At 42.6% G+C, this 21,250-nt stretch overlaps 1 protein-coding gene across 8 annotated transcripts in view; it reads left to right on the top strand.

The window, feature by feature from the left end:
• The window catches only part of ENOX1 (ecto-NOX disulfide-thiol exchanger 1), a 375,855-nt gene that overhangs the window by 271,949 nt on the left and 82,656 nt on the right, over positions 1–21,250 (top strand). For 7 of the 8 annotated variants that reach the window (XM_027674315.1, XM_027674313.1, XM_027674318.1 and 4 more), the window contains 2 exons: positions 308–514; positions 6,791–7,024. In XM_027674315.1, the coding sequence (XP_027530116.1) occupies positions 308–514; positions 6,791–7,024 (441 nt within the window). The remainder of the gene's footprint in view (positions 1–307; positions 515–6,790; positions 7,025–21,250) is intronic. The other variant, XM_027674320.1, reaches the window with a different exon arrangement.

Raw genomic sequence — 21,250 nt, 5'->3', positions numbered from 1 at the left:
TTCTGGTTTTTGTGTGGCTATTCAGGGAAAAGAAAGATCCTTTTAGACCTCACTGTCTGTCCTGGAGAACAACCTACAGTGGCAGGAATTAATTTGTGAAATGCCACCTAAAGCTTGAGAAGGTGTAGATTCAAGTAATAAATTTTGGACAATCTCTGCAGTATTCAGTTGTTTTCCTTGTCCCTCTCTCCTGCCTCTATTCTATGTCAAATAACTGTTGCTGCCCAGAACTGATTAAAGGGATGAATAGAGCCAATGGATCAAAAGACAAATTTTGTATTCCAACGTGATTTCTGTTTTGACTTAGATCTTCCACCACCTTCAACAAGAGAGAGACCTCCTGGGTGTAAAACAGTGTTTGTTGGAGGATTACCAGAAAACGCAACGGAGGAAATTATTCAGGAAGTCTTTGAGCAGTGTGGAGATATAACAGCAATTCGGAAAAGCAAGAAGAATTTTTGTCACATTCGTTTTGCAGAGGAGTTCATGGTTGATAAAGCCATTTACCTTTCTGGTACTTCACATTCTTTAATGGATTTTCCTTGCTTCTCATTTGTATTTTGTGATGCTAATGCTTGCTTATTTTCTTAGCTTTAATCTCAGCAAGTCTTTCTTGAACTCAGTGGCTGTAGCGTGGAGTGGCAAGGGGCAATTCTGTTATTTCTCTGTATCTGCCAAGACTCATGCACAGTTTTTTATGTTACTTACCCAGAAGCAATCTCCTGCCATCCCACAACAATGCAGCAGATCCTGAAATTCACTACAGAATAATCTTATTTTCGATTTACACAGGTTTATATAGTTCTGCTCACAGGTTGTGGGAAGAGGAGGGCACCAGGCCAGGAACTCTGCTGTTTTTCAGTGCCAATTTCTCTGGCAATTTATTGCCATATTTTTATAGATTTGCAGTGCAGTCTGAATAAAGTCTGTCTTTATGCATGCATGTATTCAGCTACTGCATGGGTTAGATTCTGAGCCCCATCTGTAGGCTACGTCTGTTGCCTCCCAGGACAACGAGTGCTACAGAAACTCATGTGTAAAATTTCAGCATCTCTTTATTTTCCAATAAAGGAACAACAAAAAACCAAAACAACCAAAACAAAAAAACAACAAATAAACAAAAAACCCAAAACCAAACCCAAACCAAAACAAAATAAAAAACCCCCAAAACAAACCAAACCTGTAACTCACAGGAGAAAAAAAAAATAAAAAGAGGAAAAAAAAGAAAGAAGAAAAGAAAGATGAGAAGCAACTCTGCTTTCACATATCAGGCTTCCATGACTGTCACTGACTTCTTAAGGTTACAGGATTGGCTTCCTAACTGAGTCCTTTTTCACCTTTCTGAGTTGGATACCATGCCTTGTATGTATTTGTCTCCACTCCACAGGCTGGTTCATCTATCTTTCTGGGTCCTGGAGAGACACAAAGCATTGTTTTGCTCCACAAGTGTAGCACAGCACTTTAAACCCATACAAGGTATTCCTAAATAAACAAGATTCAGGGACTGCTCCTTGGCCAAGACAAGCTGACACAGACTGGCTAACATCCACCCATCATGTGTAAGGTGACCTCAAAAGGACCCTCTGGAACCATCCACTTTTGAAGCAGATAATGATCCGGGATACTTTGTTTTGAGCTCCCACCCTGACCATCTTCTGTTCAGCAGTAAGGACATAATCTCAACATCCAGTAGGTGTCCATAGGAAGCTCACACAGCTAGAAACAACTTGTCTCTCAAATCACCATCAACTAAATCTTAAAATGAATGAAAGAAAGAAAATAAAGCATCTAAACTTTTGAAATATGTTGTCAGAAAAACCTAACTCCTTTACTTCACAAAGGTTTTTGTTAGGGTTTCTGGGTTGTTTTTTTTTTTTCTAACTTGGCTGCTTGCTTTAAGTATCTATTTGAAGAGCTACAGAAAGTCATGAGTTTGTGGGGTCTATATATAGATCGTTTTGAAATATTGCTCTAGTTTCAGGTTTCTTGCAGATCTCCGTTCCACCCCCATTTTTTCTTCTTATAGTTTTTTATTTTCATTTCATTTCTTCTTCCCTTCTCATCCTCTCTTCCTGATTTCCAGCCTTCTTGTTAATTTGTTCATTCACATTGCTTCCAAAATGCTGTAGTTCACTGTGACAGATTACAGGCATCACTAGCAGTAGCGCATTTACCAGCTTCTGTCCGGGGGGGGCCCACCTCCACAAGTAACAGAACAGAAGAGGGGCACACCAGATTCAGTAGAAGTGGTATTACTGTATTATGATAAACGAAACAGTGGCAACAAAGAGAGCAAAGAAAAGCTCAGAAATGTACAGGCTGCCACCCTGGGCCAGAGCCAGTGTTCCTCTAGCTCAGTTTTCTGCTTCTCAGCAGTTGGCTGCACCCTTTGCTTCACTCCAAGTCAAATTTTATTTTAATTTCATTTGCCTTAAGTCCTGAAAGAGCAGATTTTATTATTAGAGGTGGGAAATTCTATGTGCTGCCGCATGTCCTCATTCATAACACACTAGAGTGCTCATTCAGAATAAGGGAAACAAGTAGAAATGGAAGTGAAAGATTCCCTTCCTCATTCTTCCTCATTCTGAATTTTCTGCAAGTTTATTTCCAAGTTCCTGATCCATCCTTCCTTCTTCTATTTCCTTTAGCCACAGTCGCACTGCTGTCTGCGCTTCCTCTTACATCTGTTCTGCAGCCTCCATCCCAATTTCTCTTTTCCTCCACACCTTTTAATTCTTCCAAAGTGGTGTCTCTGACCAGATCAGGTAAAGAACCAGTAGAACTGGAAGGGAGGAGAAAGAAATGCAGAGGTACTCTGTAGCCAAGTTTCACTTCTTTTTACCAAGATCACTGAACTCTGCAGATGAAACAGAGAGCACTGATTGTTCCCCCCCACCACTGAGCAGGGAGGTCTGGCACTAGGCAGAGGTGTCTTCTTTGTACTGAAATATTGGGGGGCTTTATCCAGTCTTTGTTCCATTCTCAAGCATAATGTGTTCTTAAATGATAGGAATAAAGCATATCATTAAGGCTTTTTATTTTCCCTGTAAGATACAAAAGGGATGTACAAATTGAATTTGTGGGTAATATAGTATGTGTGTTATATTATGAGAAATCATGCCTTTAATATCTGTGATATAATGATAATTTTGTCTACCTAATCAATTTTATCTGTCTACTCCATCAAATCTTATCAAGCTTTGCATTTATCCTGTGCTTATCACCAGAATAGTGCAAAGAATTATAAAATCCTTCAAATAGTTTAATCACTGATTTTTTTTCCCTTTGTATTCCCAAGTAAACATGTATGAAAAGAGAGACTGAGAGATGGGTAGAAGACTGTGATAAAAATGTTGACTTTAGGAAGGCTAGGTTTCATTTAGCCCTGAAAGTTGTATTTTGATCTCCTGAGGAAAAGACTTTCTAAAATTGTCATACCAGCCCATGAGAAAGCACTTTTCCAAAACTGTATGTACTTTACTCTTGTGGCTGACAATCCGGTAACACCTGCAAATATTGATGGCCTTGGACTTGAAAACGTGGGACAAGCTTGAGACAGACCTGTTTATACACCAAAAGCTCATGTATGCATTTTCCTATGCTGATATTTTCCCTTTTGGGTTTCTTTATAATACGATGTATGTGTTTTATTTTAAGTTCTCTCTGATCATCATTAACACTCTGATCTAGATCCCCAGTTAGGAAGCAGATATTGGCCAGTCCCCAAAGTACTCAGGTAAGTCAAGCCATGGAGTTCTCACTAGACCTATGATATGAAAAAACTGTTTGATTTTTATTTAGTACTTCATTAATTTTTCCTGTTTCTGCTCCTTTAAAGTGAGGATCTTGGCAAGTTTCCAAAGTCTTTTCCTCTGCCATTGTGTGCAAAACTGAAATTAAAAACGGCAAGCCAGGTACAAAGTTAATGCTAGCTGCAGTCCTGAGCAAAGAGATGGGTAAAAAAATTCATTGCCCATGCATGAAGGGGAGGCAGTGGCAGGTGATCCTCTCATACATTCAGACACGCTCAAACATCAATATGGAGACATGATATTGGAAAAGAGTGAGCCTCCCAGCTGCCTTGTGGCTCAAAGTTTCCAGTGCAGATGAGCTCCTGAGGATCTCACACAAACTAGGACCTGCCAGTTGTGCCCCTTGCTATGCAGTATCTTGCCGGTTATCAGCCCATCAGGGAACCTGTTCTTCACTGGCCAGACCACTGGTCCTGCAGTGTCTGCAAAGCCTAATTTATGGGTGTGCAAGAAGCCATCCTGATGGCATTTGTTGCTTTTTTTAAGAAAAAGATGCCAAGTCCTGAGCAATCTGATCTGACTTTGAAGCTAGTCCCTCTCTGAGAGAAGGAGTTGACTAGGTAACATCCGAGGTCCCTTCTGACCAAGGTCAGAAGTTTCTGTGCTAGTAGAACCAACCTTGCTGGCTGACCACCTTCAGTCTTTAAACAAGCAGTCAGATTTTTTCAGTGTTATTTGTGGTCAATTTAAAAAAAAAAAAATCTGTTAATTTGAAGGCACTTAAACTGGTTACTTAAAGAGAATCATTTGTCCAGTGCTACACAGAGTATTGAGTTTTGAACTGCAGTGTACACTGTCCAGGTTTTTTCCCATTATCCCCATTTACTTCAAAAATGAGGTTTGCTTTAATAGAACTCAGCTTTTCTGGTTCACACACAATCTATAGATGCACAGGCCTTTTCATTAGTTCTTTATTCAGGTTATGTGATGGGCTTTGAAGTCCACAAGAGTTTTGCATTCTGCAGCGCTGTGTTTCTGTCTCTGCCTATACCTGGTGTGTTCCTGCCAATAGAAGCGAAAGATGGGGTGTGTTCTTCCTGGAAAGTACAGCTCAGCTGGGAGATCTAATTTTAGGTTCACGAGACCTGGCACCTTGGCAGTGTCCTCTACATTGCTGATAATGCTATTTTGGCACAGAGAAATCACTGTTTGAGGAATGCAGCTGGCACGTCAAACTGGCAGGGAACAATGATCAGGTTAGCTGCACCACTGACCCCTTTTGGCTGACTCCTTTGTGCCTACACCTCTGTGGATAAACCCACATAATTACGCCTCATTAGTTCAGGGCCCAGCTCTGAAAGGTCACCCACACTCTTCTATTTTGTCGTACTGAATATGATGTATCTGTAACTCTTCCCTTCACCACCTTGGGACTTCGAAGCTATCGTCTCACATGTGCTGTAGTACAGACAGACCCCCGTATTCATACAGCAGGATGGTTTTCCAGCAGTAGAACAGAGTATGCCTAGATAAGCATTTTTGCAAAGATGTGCCTAATCTACTACACAATTCTTAGCTTCGCTGCTCCTGGAGGAAGTTCAGAACTGAGTTTTAACTGTGGTGGTGAGGTGCTGAAGCTCTTTAAACCACAGGCAAACCACAAGACTGAAAGGTAGGTTCTCTTGGATTGCTGTTTAAAAGCAGCAAACACCATTTTTCCTGACATTTTGAACAGTAGCTTCCTCTCCCTGGAGTTACTACGCAGTGGTTGTAGAAGTTTGTGTTTCTGAAGAGCCTTATATGTGCCAGCTTAGTATGGAGTTCATCTCCGCAGCATCCCATCATTTGAGAAGTCTATTCCAGGCTGTGCTCCTTCTGAGTCCACTGCAGGGGGTTCACATGGAGAAATTAGAGCTACCCTGTGTAGACTGATTAATTCCACCCATATCTGAAGGCTCTGAGTGCAGCTTTCTACATAGTATTTTCTCACACCTTCTCTGAATTGGCATTTTAAAAGTTAGACAAACTGCTCTGTGCGTATTTTTCAGGCTTGGAAATAACACTTGGGAAAAAAATAGTTGACCAAGTATGGTCACAAAAAGCTCCTTTATAGCTTTGGCATGATTTGTTTGTCCTCTGACAGTAGTCAAGGCTTTTAGTTCAGAGCAGGGCCCTTTTGTACTGCTGCATAGCGCCTGATTTAAACCTTTGCAGTCTGCTAACTTTAGCATAGGATGCATTGACCAAATTATGAATATGTAGAATATCCCTAAAGATGAAGCGCAATGGGTTTCATTGTTTTTTCTGAAAGGGGTCTTGCAAAATTCTAATCAATCTGTCCGTAGTTTAAAATTACTTTAAGGAATTATGAACTCAATTAATTTGTTGGTGGTTTATATTTGCTGCTAGATTATTTCCACTAGGGAATTGGAAAATTGTGTTTGCAACTGTAAAGGCTCAAAATTTGAGATCTAGCATCAATATAGTTAAGAAAGCACCCTCTTTGTGGCACAGTAATTTATGTAGCACAATTTTCACATTCACCTGTAGTCATGATTTTTATAAAATTCATCCTTTCCCCATACTTCCAATTCCTTTGGCAGGCTGGAGAAAAACATTGAATCCAACATGATCTCAGCAGGATCAGGAGAAGAAGAACCACATTCAGACTGAAACAGATATTTATTTAGTAGTTGTCTTTTGTTTACTTGGCCTTTACACTTTTAATAGTTGAGGACATCACGTTGAAAAATTACATATTTTGGGACACTTCAAAACAGGAATGTGAATTCTGTACCTTTGGGTCAACTTTTCAGTTCATCTACTGTGTCGATAGGTAGCGCGGAAAATTGTGAAGAAAAATGAGTGGATGAATGTTTATCTTCTTCTGAAAATATGATGATTGATAGATCCCGCATAGATATGCGGGAATCTCCTGATGTACATTTTTCCTTGGCTACACTTGAAGGAGGGGGGGGAAAGTAAGAAAATTTAAGCAAATAAATCCTGCAACAGTTAGTTCTACTTGTTGATTTCAGGTTACCGCATGAGATTAGGATCTAGCACAGACAAAAAGGATTCTGGTCGCCTTCATGTTGATTTTGCTCAGGCAAGAGATGACTTTTATGAATGGGAATGCAAACAAAGAATGCTGGCCAGAGAAGAACGCCACAGACGCAAAATGGAAGAAGACAGACTGCGCCCTCCTTCACCTCCAGCAATAATGCATTATTCTGAACACGAAGCTGCTTTGCTGGCTGAAAAATTGAAAGGTAAGCAGCATTTGCTACTTCTCATTTTATTATTCCTTAAATGCAGGAGCCATCCAGAAGTCAGAGCAGAGGAGCTGTTTTCTCTCCAATGTATTTCATTACTTGCCATGTTAGCTTTCCCCCATTGAAAGGCTTTTTCTGACATTTCTATGCCAATGGGTGATACTCACCCACCTGCTAGAAATGTATGACATCTGTCTGTCTACCTTTGCTTTAACAGCTAAAACACAGCCTTCAAAATACTACCTTGGAAATGCTCTCATAATAAGACAACTTGTTGCAAGGATCCTTCTTCATATTAAAGGCCTGATTCTTAAAATATCTTTAGTCCTTGACATATAGGTTACTACCTCACATGCATGTGACTGTCCCTGGCATTTAAATTGCCCTCAAAGGCTGCATTTTGAAGTGCCCCTCAGATGCAGTGGTACAACTTATCACTGACACACACCATCCATTCCTTCATTCCCTCTTTAGGGTTAGAATTACTTGTGCAAGATAGCGTTGTGTTTTGGTATGTGTTTGCTTTCTTGTTTGTTTGATTTTTTCTAGGTACACTTATTGAGTTAGTATTTTTCAAGGCTGCACTTTGAGGATTCATCTTTAATAGTGAACATAGAAAGTAAGAAGCAAAGAAATCAAGTTATTCTTGGAAATATAAAAAAAAATAACAAGTAAACAACTCTTCACACCCCTTAGCATTGTATTTGTTTTCATTAGGTGTTTAGCAATTATGTTTGGCATTCTTTCCCCCATGATGGCCAGACACATTACTTTACTGTGTGCCAGGTCATAAGAAGCTGTGATTCTTGCCACTGTTTCAGAATTATCTAGATCAGACTTAGGCTATCTAGCTGTCATCACACTGGTCTCTGTTCTAACTATGAAACATGTTTGGGAAGCTGAAGGACAGTGCAAAGTGTTTCCTCCTTGGAGCATGGAGCAGAGATGCACCCTACTGTCTCTTTGAGTACTGCACTGATTGCTGTTAGTTGTCACTGCTACCTCAGTGTATTATTAGTTTGGTTGACTGTCATTCTCACCATATACACTCCTCTATTAAATAATTCATTAAGTAACTGGCAGATTGGTATAATAACCCAGGTGGATTGATAGACCAGGAGAAAAGGAGCAAAGGGGCCCTAATATAAGAATTTTTAATTCTTACCTAGCTTCCAATACAGTTTTAGATCCATCTATTTTTAGCTGAATATCTTAGGAGTTAATCTTTTTTAGGCAAGTTTTTCTTTATGTAGTAAGGCCTACAGGTTTCCTGAACTAAGCCAGAAAATGCAAGAAATCCGGACAATTTCTTCCATATGGCTAGTCATTCATTGCCTGGGGCAACTGAATGTGAGTTTTTGCAAGATGTTTAAGATGTCTATATTTAGAAGAGTTTTCCTTTTCATTCTGGGAAGTTTCCATACTTAATTAAAATCTATTCCAAGCATTTATATCTTTGGTTCTCCTGAGGGAAATTTGACCAGAGCTTGACATATACGCGCGAGTTTAATTTAGAAATATTTTGAGCGAAATATAGAACAACACCATGTATATGACTATTTCTCTGGAAATAAACTTTCAGGAACATACATAATTAAATATTAAAAAATTAAGAAAACAAAATATTAAGTTTACTTTTAATTGATTAAAAATCACTAAAACCCAGCAAAAGAATACATTGCAATTTTAAAAGCTTTGGTAATTAACAGTGGCCTTGTAGTGAGATTTGGTGCGCACGGAGCTCCGCGCCTGGCCGGTGGCCCTGAACACGCCATGCGGGACCCCGCTAGGCTCGGGGGCTGCTGCAGGCGCTGTGCAGGACGCCGCGCCGGCCCGGGGGCTTCGCGCCGCGCGCGCTCTGCGCGCGCGGTTTTGGACCCCAGGCAAGGCCGCGGCAGGAGAAAGGAGAGAAAGGGGGAGCCTTGCCGCGAGCACTGCACCCCCGTGGAAGATGAGAGCACAGCTTCGGAGCACACAGAGGTTTGCCGTTCCAGGTTTGGGGAGGGAGGGAGAGGGGGAGGGGGACGGAGCAGAGGGATGGGTGTTGAGCTGGCCATGGGGGTCCTTCGACTGGCGGGTGGGAGAGCAGGGCTGTCCCGTATGAAACATCACATCACATGTGAGCAGTGCACCTGGAATTTGTGGTAACACAGTGGGGGAAGGATAAGGTCTGGGTGGACAGAGGTTTCTTTTGATTGATGGGGGTCCCGGCCCGGCTGGGGCCTTGTAAGGTACCTCAGCCTTGGACAGGTACGGGGGCCAGAACGGTTGGTCGGTTTGTTTGTTTGTTTGTTTGTTTGTTTGTTTGTCTATTTATTTCTTTCGTTTTGGCTCTCCTGCGGCTACTGCCCAGGTTTGGCATGTTCTGGATATATTTGCTTTGCTCTGATACAACCTGAAAGAGTGGGCAGGACAAAGGGTTGTTACTGGAAATAAAAGACCTGCCCAAATCGTTCTAACAGGAACGTAGCCTATGTACCCCTGTGTGGTTGCGAGCTATGCTGGCGAGGGTTCATGCCTTCGGTAGGGTCGCCCATGCCAGACAGGTCAAAACCATAGGACCAGATAAACTACATCCCTGGGCAGGATGAGCTCATTAGCCTTCTGGCAGTCATCCTAGGAGAAGGACAACTCTCATCCCAAACCCGGGCAGATGGAGCTCGCTTAGCCCTGGAAGGCCATCCATCTCAGAGAAGGTCACTCTAATCAAACCTACGTCCTGAGGACCTCGCTGCCACCGTCCAAGCTTGCTCGGCCCTGGCAGATGAACCTCAGGATTAAAGGGTGGGTTCAGTTCCGCGCATACTGCATCTCACCTAAAAAATCCATTGCGCAGGCTTGAAGGCTTTACCCACATGCAAAAAGTCCTGTAGCGACGGGCGAGGGTCGAAACGGTAGGTGAAAGATGCACTGGGAGCCGCAGACTCAACCCTGCATACAGGCGGTTCAGGATATTGGTCATTTGAGACTGACGGAGATGAGAGTCTCTTGGGGCAGCACCCTGAACGACCAAGCAGCCTTTTCAAGGACAGCACTGCTTGCTCCACTCGGAGAGGGGCCTAGAAAAGGTGGCCTAAACAAAGCTCATCTCCACCTTCACCCGGTTGGTTAACCGCAGACCGACGGGCATCTTCTTCCAATGCGGTCGCACAAAGAGCAAAAGTCAAAGGCATGCACCTGCCTCCAAAGGTGTACTCAAATTAACTCTAGCATGTTGGAACATCAGAACCATGCTCGATTCTGCCAATAGTGGACGTCCTGAGCGACGTTCTGCCCTAATTGCCCATGAACTGGGTCGTCTCAACATCGACATTGCTGCTCTCAGTGAAGTTCGCCTTCACGAGGAAGGCAGCCTCAGAGAACATGGTGCCGGTTACACACTCTTCTGGTCAGGTAAGCCCAGAACCGAAAAACATCTCTCAGGTGTCGGCTTCATGATCAAAAACTCCATTGTCCCTAAACTCGAAAATCTGCCGACAGGTCACTCTGACCGCATTATCTCCCTACGCCTTCCACTAAACAACAAGCAACACGTTGTCATCTTCAGTATATATGCCCCAACTCTCCAAGCTGACCCTGCTGAAAAAGTTAAATTTTACACTGACCTGCGCTGTCTTACCCAAAAGGTGCCCGCAGATGATAAGATCATTATCCTTGGTGATTTCAACGCCAGAGTAGGTAAGAATTTTGAAGCCTGGAAAGGAGTATTAGGCAAGCATGGTGTTGGAAACTGCAACGATAATGGTCGACTTCTGCTAGAATTCTGTGCGGAGCAACAGTTCACCATCACCAATACTATCTTTCAGCAGAAAAATAGTCTGAAGACAACCTGGATGCACCCCAGGTCTAAGCATTGGCACCTCATTGATTATGTCTTGGTGCGACAGAGAGATGTCCGCGATGTCCTCCATACCCGCGTGATGCCCAGCGCAGAATGTCAAACAGACCATCGGCTTGTGCGCTGTAAACTCAACCTTTATCTCAAATTCAAACCCAAAAGGGGCAGTATCCCAAGGAGAAGACTCCAAGTTAACGATCTCCAATCAGCCACAGTAAGAGAAAGATTCCAGGCAAACCTTCAAACTAAGCTTGATAACCATTCCACAGATTCTGCAGATTCCTCTCCCGAAACAATTTGGCAGCATATTAAAAGTAGCATCCTGCAATCCTCTGAAGAATCCTTAGGGTTCTCCCTCAAGAAGAACAAGGACTGGTTTGATGAAAACAATCAAGAAATCCAGGAATTGTTGAGGAAGAAGAGAACCACCCACCAAGCACACCTTGCACTGCCTTCCTGTCACGCTAGAAAAACAGCCTTTCGTCTTGCTTGCAGCAAGCTCCAACAGAAACTCCGTGACATCCAGAACAAATGGTGGACCGATCTAGCTGCAAAAACTCAACTATGTGCAGATACAGGGGATCACAAAGGATTCTATGAGGCCCTGAAAACAGCATACGGGCCTACATACCAAGTCCAAAGCCCACTACTCAGTGCAGATGGTCAAACGCTTCTGACAGATCAAACCTCCATTCTGAATAGATGGTCTGAACACTTTCAGACTCTTTTCAGTACCAACCGTGTAGTACAAGACTCAGCAATTCAGTCCATCACACAACAACCAGTGAAATACGAATTGGATACTGCCCCCACTCTAGGAGAAACCCTCAAGGCCATACAGCAGGTGAAAATCGGCAAGGCAGCTGGGGTTGATGGAATTCCACCTGAAGTCTGGAAACATGGGGGCCTTGCACTCCATGCTAAATTTCATGAGCTTGTGGTGCGCTGTTGGGAACTAGGCGAACTACCTTCAGACTTTCGTGATGCAGTCATCATCACCTTGTATAAGAAGAAAGGTACTAAATCAGACTGTTCAAATTACCGTGGTATTACTCTGCTCTCCATTGCTGGCAAAATCTTGGCAAGAATACTCCTGAACAGACTAATACCCGCTATAGCAGAAGAAATTCTACCTGAAAGTCAGTGTGGCTTCAGAGCCAACAGGAGCACCACAGACATGATATTTGTTCTCAGACAACTGCAAGAGAAGTGTAGGGAACAGAACAAAGGTCTCTATGTAACCTTTGTCGACCTCACCAAGGCTTTCGATACTGTGAGCAGAAAAGGTCTTTGGCAGATTTTGGAACGTTTAGGTTGTCCCCCCAAGTTCCTTAAAATGATCATCTCACTTCATGAGGATCAGCACGGCCAAGTCAGATATGGCAACACACTTTCTGAGCCCTTTCTAATAAAGAATGGTGTGAAACAAGGCTGCGTTCTCGCTCCTACCCTATTCACAGTCTTTTTCAGTATGATGCTTCAAAGGGCCTCGGCAGACCTCGATGATCAGGACGGTATCTACATTCGATATCGTACTGATGGAAGCCTATTCAACCTAAGGCGACTGAAGGCCCATACTAAGACCCTAAACCATCTTGTCCGGGAGCTGCTCTATGCTGATGACGCCGCCCTTGTTGCCCACACAGAAGCAGCTCTGCAGCGTTTAACATCCTGCTTTGCAGAGGCTGCTGAGCTCTTTGGGCTGGAAGTCAGCTTAAAGAAGACAGAAGTTCTCCATCAGCCTGCACCTCAGGAAGTCCCCCACCGTCCCCACATCACCATCGGCCAGTCAGAACTCAATTCAGTCCAACAGTTTAATTACCTAGGCAGCCTCATCTCCTCAGATGGTAAGATTGATGGGGAGATAGACAATAGGTTAGCGAAGGCATACAGTGCTTTTGGAAAACTCCATAAACGAGTTTGGCGTAATAAACACTTGAAGAAAAGCACCAAGATCAGTGTTTACAGAGCCATAGTGCTGTCTACTCTTTTATATGGTTCCGAATCATGGGTCATCTACCGCCACCACCTGCGTCTCCTAGAACGCTTCCATCAACGCTGCCTCCGTACAATCCTTAACATCCATTGGTCAGACTATGTGACCAATACATCTGTTCTCGAACAGGCAGCAATTACGAGTATTGAGGCCATGCTCCTGAGAACGCAACTGCGTTGGGCAGGGCACATCTCTAGGATGAAGGACCACCGCCTCCCTAAGATCCTGCTCTATGGTGAACTTGCCACTGGCTGCCGCAAGAGAGGAGCTCCAAAGAAAAGATACAAGGACTCCCTGAAGCAACAACTCAGCCTCGGGCATATTGATCACCATAACTGGTCCACTCTGGCCTCTAATCGGGAGGCCTGGAGACAGACCATTTATAACGCTGCTGATGCTTTTGAGAAGGCACGCAGGATCACTCTTGAGGAGAAAAGACAACGCAGAAAGAATCGAACCTTGCAGAATATACCATCTAAGGAGTCTTTCTGCTGTGTCTTTTGCAACCGGACTTGCCTTTCTCGTATTGGCCTTTTTAGCCACCAACGCGCTTGCATGAAAAATGGGTAGAGCCCTTCCCAAATCTTCGTTCGCGAAGCCTAGCCATGATGATGTAGTGAGATTTATGGCACTGGCCCTGAATCTGTACAGATAGTTGGGGATAGAGAATGCAGAAAAGCACCCTCTCCTCCCACTGGGCTTGAGTTGTCTCCTGTGCTAGGTACTATAGAAAGCAGAGGTGGGATTCAGTCATTATACTGGTCTACCTTTCCTAAGGCATCTTAGCCAGTATCTATAAGATCGTAGTGTCAAACATTATGGCCTCCCTTGGGCAACATGGATTCACCACATGAGATCTTTGTGACATCCTAAAAAAAGAAATAAAGCAGCACTGGAGAAAATGCTTTAACTCTAGCAAAGGGCAGTTCATGTCATAGAGGGATAGAATCATTAAGGTTGGAAAAGACCTCTAAGATCGAGTCCAACCATCATCATACATTCACAATTTAAATGTGTACTTCAATGAAGTTAGCATACATATGTGTGTGTGTGTGTACACATACATATATAGACATATGTATATACACATATATATGTGTACACATACACACACACTCATATATACAAACACAGTGTGTGTGTGTGTATGGAGTCAAAATCTCGGGTTTCTGTGTATCACCAGATTTGCACTGCTGCAAAAGCCTGGACAATTCATCCTAAAGTAAAGAAGGATCAGAATATATCTGCTCTTGGCAGAATTTACCTTGAAAGACTGGTTTTCGAGCAGATGCTTTGCAGTTGTTTTCTTAAGGAAAGTCATGACCTTGCCATAGTACCCACTTCAAAAGACTCCTGAGCTCTGTTGCCAGCTCATGAAACAGAGCTGCAGGTGCCCAACATGCAGGTTTCAGCTCCTGCAGTGCCTCCAGAAGTTCACAGAGCAGCACTAGCTGAAAAGCAAGCCAAAATAGCTAAATATCTCTCATCCTAAGATACTGCTTTGCAATCACAGATGTAGACAACTTGGTCTGAATCCAAGCAACTTTTGTTGTCAAAATAACCTTGGAAATTCCTGACAGCAAGGAAATCTGATGGTGAGCAGGGATGAAATAGGTTCATTAGCCACTCCCCTAATGTGGTCTAGATATTTACTGAGTCTGTAACAGAGGTGGCAATATCTGTTTTCACCTTCTGCAAACTGCAGCGTATGACTAAGAAATCATTTTTTTTTGTGTACTAGACTTGGCTGGAAACTCTTGCCCCAGTGTTGTCAGCATATTCCTATTCCTCTCATATACTGAAGTCACCTGGCATTAACTGTGGGTGAGAGAATATAGAAGAACTTTTGTGCCAGTTGAAAACAAAAGTTCATTATAAAATTTCAGCCAGGTTCTCTACTGGCATGGACCTTTAGAAAAAAAGTACCCGTTCCTCAGAAGGCACTGCCTAGTGACAAGGGCTGGGACCCCACTGCATGAGGCCTTGTACACTTGCAAAAGCGTGAGGGTTTATGACATGATCTCCATTTCCTCCTCCCTGTGGACTACCACAAACCCTTTCATATCTGCAAAGAGCTTGGTTTGAATGCTTGATTTATTCAGAAATTAGGAAAACCCGTTAAACTGTGGACCAGTGCAATTTTTCACCACTTTCCATTTTAGAGTGTGGCAGACTGTTGGTTTATGTGTGTCCCTTTCCCTTTTTCCTTCTTCTTTTTTCCTTTTTCCTTTTTTTTTTTTAAATCTATTAAGATCTTCAGAGTCCTTCAAATTAAGTCCTTCATAACTCACTCCTTGTTGGCAGAGTGGACATTTTTTCCTGCACCTTTCATGTTGTTAGCCTGAGCCTCAATTATCAGAATGAAATGAGCTCCAGCATTCCAGCTAGATGGGTAACATGGAGAACATGTGCTCCTTCTCATTTTTGTTTCCTTGAGTAAATACCTCAATAAATTCATAGATGTGAATTCTGGGAATCCAAGGTCATTTACAGTGAAGTGTAAATGTTATTTGCCTCCTTCAATAGCCTTCGAGAATAGACTGTCAGTTCATGTTTTGACAAAACCAGCAAATAGTCTTCTGCTATTATATTACAAAAAGGTGACTTTCTTTTCTTTTGGTTCATTGCAGCATTTGTGTGTGTCTTTGAGATTTTAATTCCTCAGTGTTAAATCAGATGTGTTATTACTGCACAGTGAAATGTGTGGGTAGATATTTAGGTTCAAATTTGCATGCTCTGACATCTGTTTTCCTGGGTGCTTTATAAATAGTTGAATATTGTGGTACCCTCACTCTAATCAAACCTACGTCCTGAGGACCCCACTGTCACCATCCAAGCTCGCTCGGCCCTGGCAGATGAACCTTAGGATTAAAGGGTGGATTCGGTTCCGCGCATACTGCATCTCACCTAAAAAATCCATTGCGCAGGCTTGAAGGCTTTACCCACATGCAAAAAGTCCTGTAGCAATGGGTGAGGGTTGAAACGGCAGGTGAAAGGTGCACTGGGAGCCGCAGACCTGACCCTGCATGTTTGCGGTTCAAGATATTGGTCATTTGAGACTGAACGGAGATGACAGTCTCTTGGGGCAGCACCCTGAACGACCAAACAGCCTTTTCAAGGACAGCACTGCTTGCTCCACTCAGAGAGGGGCCTAGAAAAGGTGGCCTAAACAGAGCTCATCTCCACCTTCACCTGGTTGGTTAACCGCAGACCAACGGGCATCTTCTTCTAATGCAGTCGCACAAAGAGCAAAAGACAAAGGCATGCACCTGCCTCCTAAGGTGTACCTAAATTAACTTAAGCATGTTGGAACATCAGAACCATGCTCGATTCTGCGGATAGCGGATGTCCTTAAAATGATCGTCTCACTCCATGAGGATCAGCATGGCCAAGTCAGATATGGTAACACACTTTCTGAGCCCTTTCTAATAAAGAATGGTGTGAAACAAGGCTGCGTTCTCGCTCCTACCCTATTCACAGTCTTTTCCAGCATGATGCTCCAAAGGGCCACGGCAGACCTCGATGATCAGGATGGTATCTACATTCGATATCATACTGATGGAAGCCTATTCAATCTCAGGCGACTGAAGGCCCACACCAAGACCTTAAACCATCTTGTCTGGGAGCTGCTTTATGCTGATGACGCCGCCCTTGTTGCCCACACAGAAGCAGCCCTGCAGCGTTTAACATCCTGTTTCGCAGACGCTGCTGAGCTCTTTGGGCTGGAAGTCAGCTTAAAGAAGACAGAAGTTCTCCATCAACCTGCACCTCAGGAAGTCCTCCATCATCCCCACATCACCATTGGCCAATCAGAACTCAAATCAGTCCAGCGGTTTAATTACCTAGGCAGCCTCATCTCCTCGAATGGCAAGATTGACAGAGAGATAGACAACAGGCTAGCAAAGGCATATAGAGCTTTCGGAAAGCTTCATAAAAGAGTTTGGCGAAATAAACACCTGAAGAAAAGTACAAAGATCAGTGTTTACAGAGCCATAGTGCTGTCTACTCTCTTATACGGATCTGAATCATGGGTCATCTACTGCCACCACCTGTGTCTCCTAGAACGCTTCCATCAACACTGCCTCCGTACAATCCTAAACATCCACTGGTCAGATTATGTAACCAATACATCTGTTCTTGAACAAGCAGCAATCACAAGTATTGAGGCCATGTTGCTGAGAACACAGCTGCGTTGGGCAGGGCACGTCTCCAGGATGAAGGACCACCGCCTCCCTAAGATCCTGCTTTATGGTGAACTTGCCACTGGCTGCTGCAAGAGAGCAGCCCTGAAGAAAAGATACAAGGACTCCTTGAAACAACATCTCAGCCTTGGCCATATTGACCACCATAACTGGTCTACTCTGGCCTCCAATCGGGAGGTCTGGAGACACACCATCTATAATGCTGCTGATGCCTTTGAGAAAGCACGCAGGATCACCCTTGAGGAGAAAAGACAACACAGAAAGAATCGAGCCTTACAGAATATTCCATCTAAGGAGTCTTTCTGCTGTGCCTTTTGCAACCGGACATGCCTATCTCATAATTGGCTTTTTAGCCACCAACGCGCTTGCAACAATCGTAGGTAGAGCCCTTCCCAAATCTTCATTTGCGAAGCCTAGCCATGATTGTGGTGCCCAGAACATCACACAACTGGAGATAGGCTGAACCCTTTAAGTGGAATGCTGCTCTGTCAGGTGCATTGGAACAAAACATTTTAATTTGTGTGCTTATGGCATTTGTGTTTTAAAGCAGAATTTCGAACATTATGGTTTTCTTAATTCAAGCATATCTGTACCTAATGGTATCATCTTCAGAAGTCACTTCTTGTAAATAAGCTCCTTTGAAATACTACATCTATCTTATTTGCTCTGGGTAGCTACATATTTCCATCATCTAACAAAGACATCTCTTTATATCTGAATATCGGTTTTTAAAGTATTTTGAGCAAAGAAGACATATATGTCTGAAAGTTATATACAATACGCTGGAATTTGCCTCCCTTTTAAATACAGTGTTTCTTTTTGAGCACAAGGAAGTTATTTGTGTGGTTTTCCATTTAAAAAAAATAATTTGAAAAATTGGGAAGCTGCTTCTTTGCCAGGCTCTGTATTATCCCCTGAAGAGAGCACAGATTGGAAATTTAAATAAATAGATGGCAGTTACAGTAGAATGAACTAACCAGGGATGCATCTTGTGCAAGATTCAGGTAACATCAAGCCTGAGAATCTCAACTCTTGCACATAATTTGAAATATAAACAACATTTAATTGCTTAGGAAATAGGATATTTCACTGAGAAGAAAACCAGGCTGCTTTCATTGTCACCCTGTGCTTCAGAGCCAGACTTGAGGAGCATAGCAAAAAAAGTGCGGTTATCCAGAGAGGCAAGTCTCACCCAGAGAGGATCGAATTCAGTGCAGGGCTATGTCAGAAGGGGAGGCAAAATGAGATCCTCTGAACAAATCCAGCGAATGCCAGGTTTAATTGCTGCTGAAAGACTCCAGACCTTTTTTTAGCAAAATCTTTTTTTTATTGGTGGTATATCAGGACAGAGCCCTACAACAGATATGTTTCAATGCTTTAGCATCAAATCTGTTCATTCACCCTTCCTGGTTTTAGATTATCATTTTCTCCTTCCTTCTTCCATATGTTGCTGACATCTGCTGTGACACAACACATCTGGCTCTGAGAGCCTTGCACAGAGGCTGTGATCAGGTACAGTGCAAGGGCACTTTTGTCTGCTGGCAGAAGAGCATAAGGCTGGGTTCAGCTATCAGCAGCCCGGTTACCCAATTCCCTGGGCACCTTCCTCCCAAAGCCTACAAAAAGTACACTCACTGTTAAGTGCTTTGCTAAAAGTGTCCTCCTCACCTAAGCTGTATTGTATTGATGTAGATTTTAAGGTTTTAATGTAAACCTACTACGTTAAATATACCACACTGCAAAATGACTCAAGTTAATTACTATGAACTGGGAAATGGCAGCTCACCGATCTTAAAGTTTGTGCTGTGATTTTGAGAAATAGGGAGGAAACTCAATACCCTCATAATTACTTTTTATTGGAAATAGTGGCATCAGCAGGAGAAGATAATGGATTTCAGTGTCTCACATGAAACACCTACCCCTGGAAGAATCTTGTGTGATTTAATTTGAAAGAAAGAAAGAGTTTGATGATACAGGGGGGAGACAGTACCTTTTTATATATCTTTTAATGAATGTATATATATATTTTAGTCAAATCTGGTGTCAGCTAGTCATTTATTGCATAACTGAAAAAGTTTCTTGGTTATAGCATGCAGTTAAGGCTATTTAAGAAATAGTAAGGTAGATATTAATCATTCTTTAAAAGAACCCTTTGGCAGTAAGAATTTGTATTTCTTGAATCTCACTTATTATGCAATACCACTGGCTAAAAAATGTTATTAATCCCAAAAGTAACAGACTGATGTGTGTGTTGCATGGCACAATTATATAAGGAATTTGAGCAGGAAAAAAAAAGAAGGTGAGGGTAGTAGACTGAAAAGTTACATTTCTAGGTCAGTGACAGGCAGTCTGTACAGAGAGAAAAATAGATTGTCATTTTGGCACCAGAAGTGGTGTGTGCTGGGAAGCAAACTGTTCCTGATGCACAGGGGAGTTGGGCTGAGTCTTCTGATGAGAGAGGTCAGTGAACCTTTATCCTGACCTGATTCACCCACAGCAGTCACCTGCTGTGGTTTATTCTTTTTTTGTATTGAATTCAGTCTCTGCAGTTTAGAAATCTTAGTTATAGTTATAATAAATTACCAAATCAGAAGTCAGATTAACAATAACTTTGGCCATACATCCTCCTCTGGCTGCAGTTAAATGGAAGGAAGAAGTTTGCATCCTGAACTGGATGCCACCTTCCTGTAATAGCTGAACTGGGCCCAGTTTGACAAACTGGAACTGGAGTACGATCAGCTGAACAGATTCAAGCAGACCTGAGGGCAGTGTAACCATGAGCCAAGGGGTAGTGCTGAGCAGGTGGTAATGAGACAGGAAACACATCTTCCCATGGCACTGCTACAACTGACAGAGGACAGGTTGTCAATCAGAGGCAAAATAGATGGGACATATCCCACCACTCTTTTCACCTCACTGTATGGCCTGCAGAACAGTCATTCTCAGTGCTCGCAGGAGTGTTTGTTAACTAGATTTCTGCTGGTAAGGGCAGAACTTAGCATCTTACAGAAGGGCCAGAGAAAAATGAGATCATTAATGCAATCCAAAACATACACAGACAGCACGGGAGCTTTCTAGGTGTGGTCATTCGGTAAAGAGCAACATCTCTGTCTCAAGTCTAGGAGAGTGTATTAGGGGAGCAAGATTAGAGACAAGAGATAGTGCTGACTCTGGACAACACCGTGACTCATAGAACAATATAGAAGTGTTGCTGTATTTAGACAGGTTCCAAGTGTTGTGTGAATTATCTCAGATAATTTTCAAACATCTGAGAAAGCCCAGGGTTGAGAATATAGTAACAAGACTAAAAGCAAACTGTAGCCCAGTGTTTGATCTTCTCCTAGCTAGAAGTCCAGCATACAATGTTACTCTTGAAATACAGAAATATAAAGTTAGCTATATTTGCAATATATCTATAAATGTGAAAATGATAGTAATAACAGTGTTTGAATGCCTGGCTTCAGAGTGATGGATTAGTCTATCTCCTTTCTAGTGGCTGAGGCCTTAGACACCATCACCCAAGTTGTGAAAGCACCTTTTGGAGGTGCTTAAAAATGAGAGATAAATAGTCACATTTCAGTTTACTTTGAACTGAATTCTACCCTGTGTTACACCAGGGAAACTCCGTAAGCTAAAAGTTAAATGTCTGTTTCCAACACCTTTTCCCAGTAAACCATTTTGCAACAGTTCTTCTCATAGCTTTTTCAGTTAAAAAGTTTATTCCATTTGGGGTTGCTTAGAGGTGGTCAAATTACAAGCAGAAAAAAGCCAGACATTTGTCAACAATTATTCCCTTTTTTCATAGAAATATCCCCATTAACAATTTCCTGGGCAGCTCTGGGGATGCATTTTCTTTCCTTTATATTTCATTTCATGTAAGTTGTGAGCTAGGATTTAAAGGTCAAATATCCTTAGTTGATGTAAGAGGAATTTGAAATACCTTATCTCTAGAGCCCTGTGAATGGGTCTAGCAGAACCTGGAAATCTCGATTGACAGACACCCAGCAAACCATCCTTGATAGATGGGTAATCTATGTAATCAAGCGTCATCACAGCTTGTGTTAGGACTGAACATCCAAGTACAAGAACACACAGGTGCACAAGTGCTGAGTAGGTGTTCTGGAACAGGTGCACTTGTGTAATGGTTAGGATTAGTCTGACCAAATGTAGACATCTGTTGCAGAGAT

The sequence above is a fragment of the Neopelma chrysocephalum genome, unplaced genomic scaffold, assembly GCF_003984885.1.
Source record: "Neopelma chrysocephalum unplaced genomic scaffold, ASM398488v2 Primary Assembly neopelma1_25, whole genome shotgun sequence".
NCBI classification, from domain to species: Eukaryota; Metazoa; Chordata; class Aves; order Passeriformes; family Pipridae; genus Neopelma; species Neopelma chrysocephalum.
This window is presented reverse-complemented; position numbering and strand designations above follow the sequence as displayed.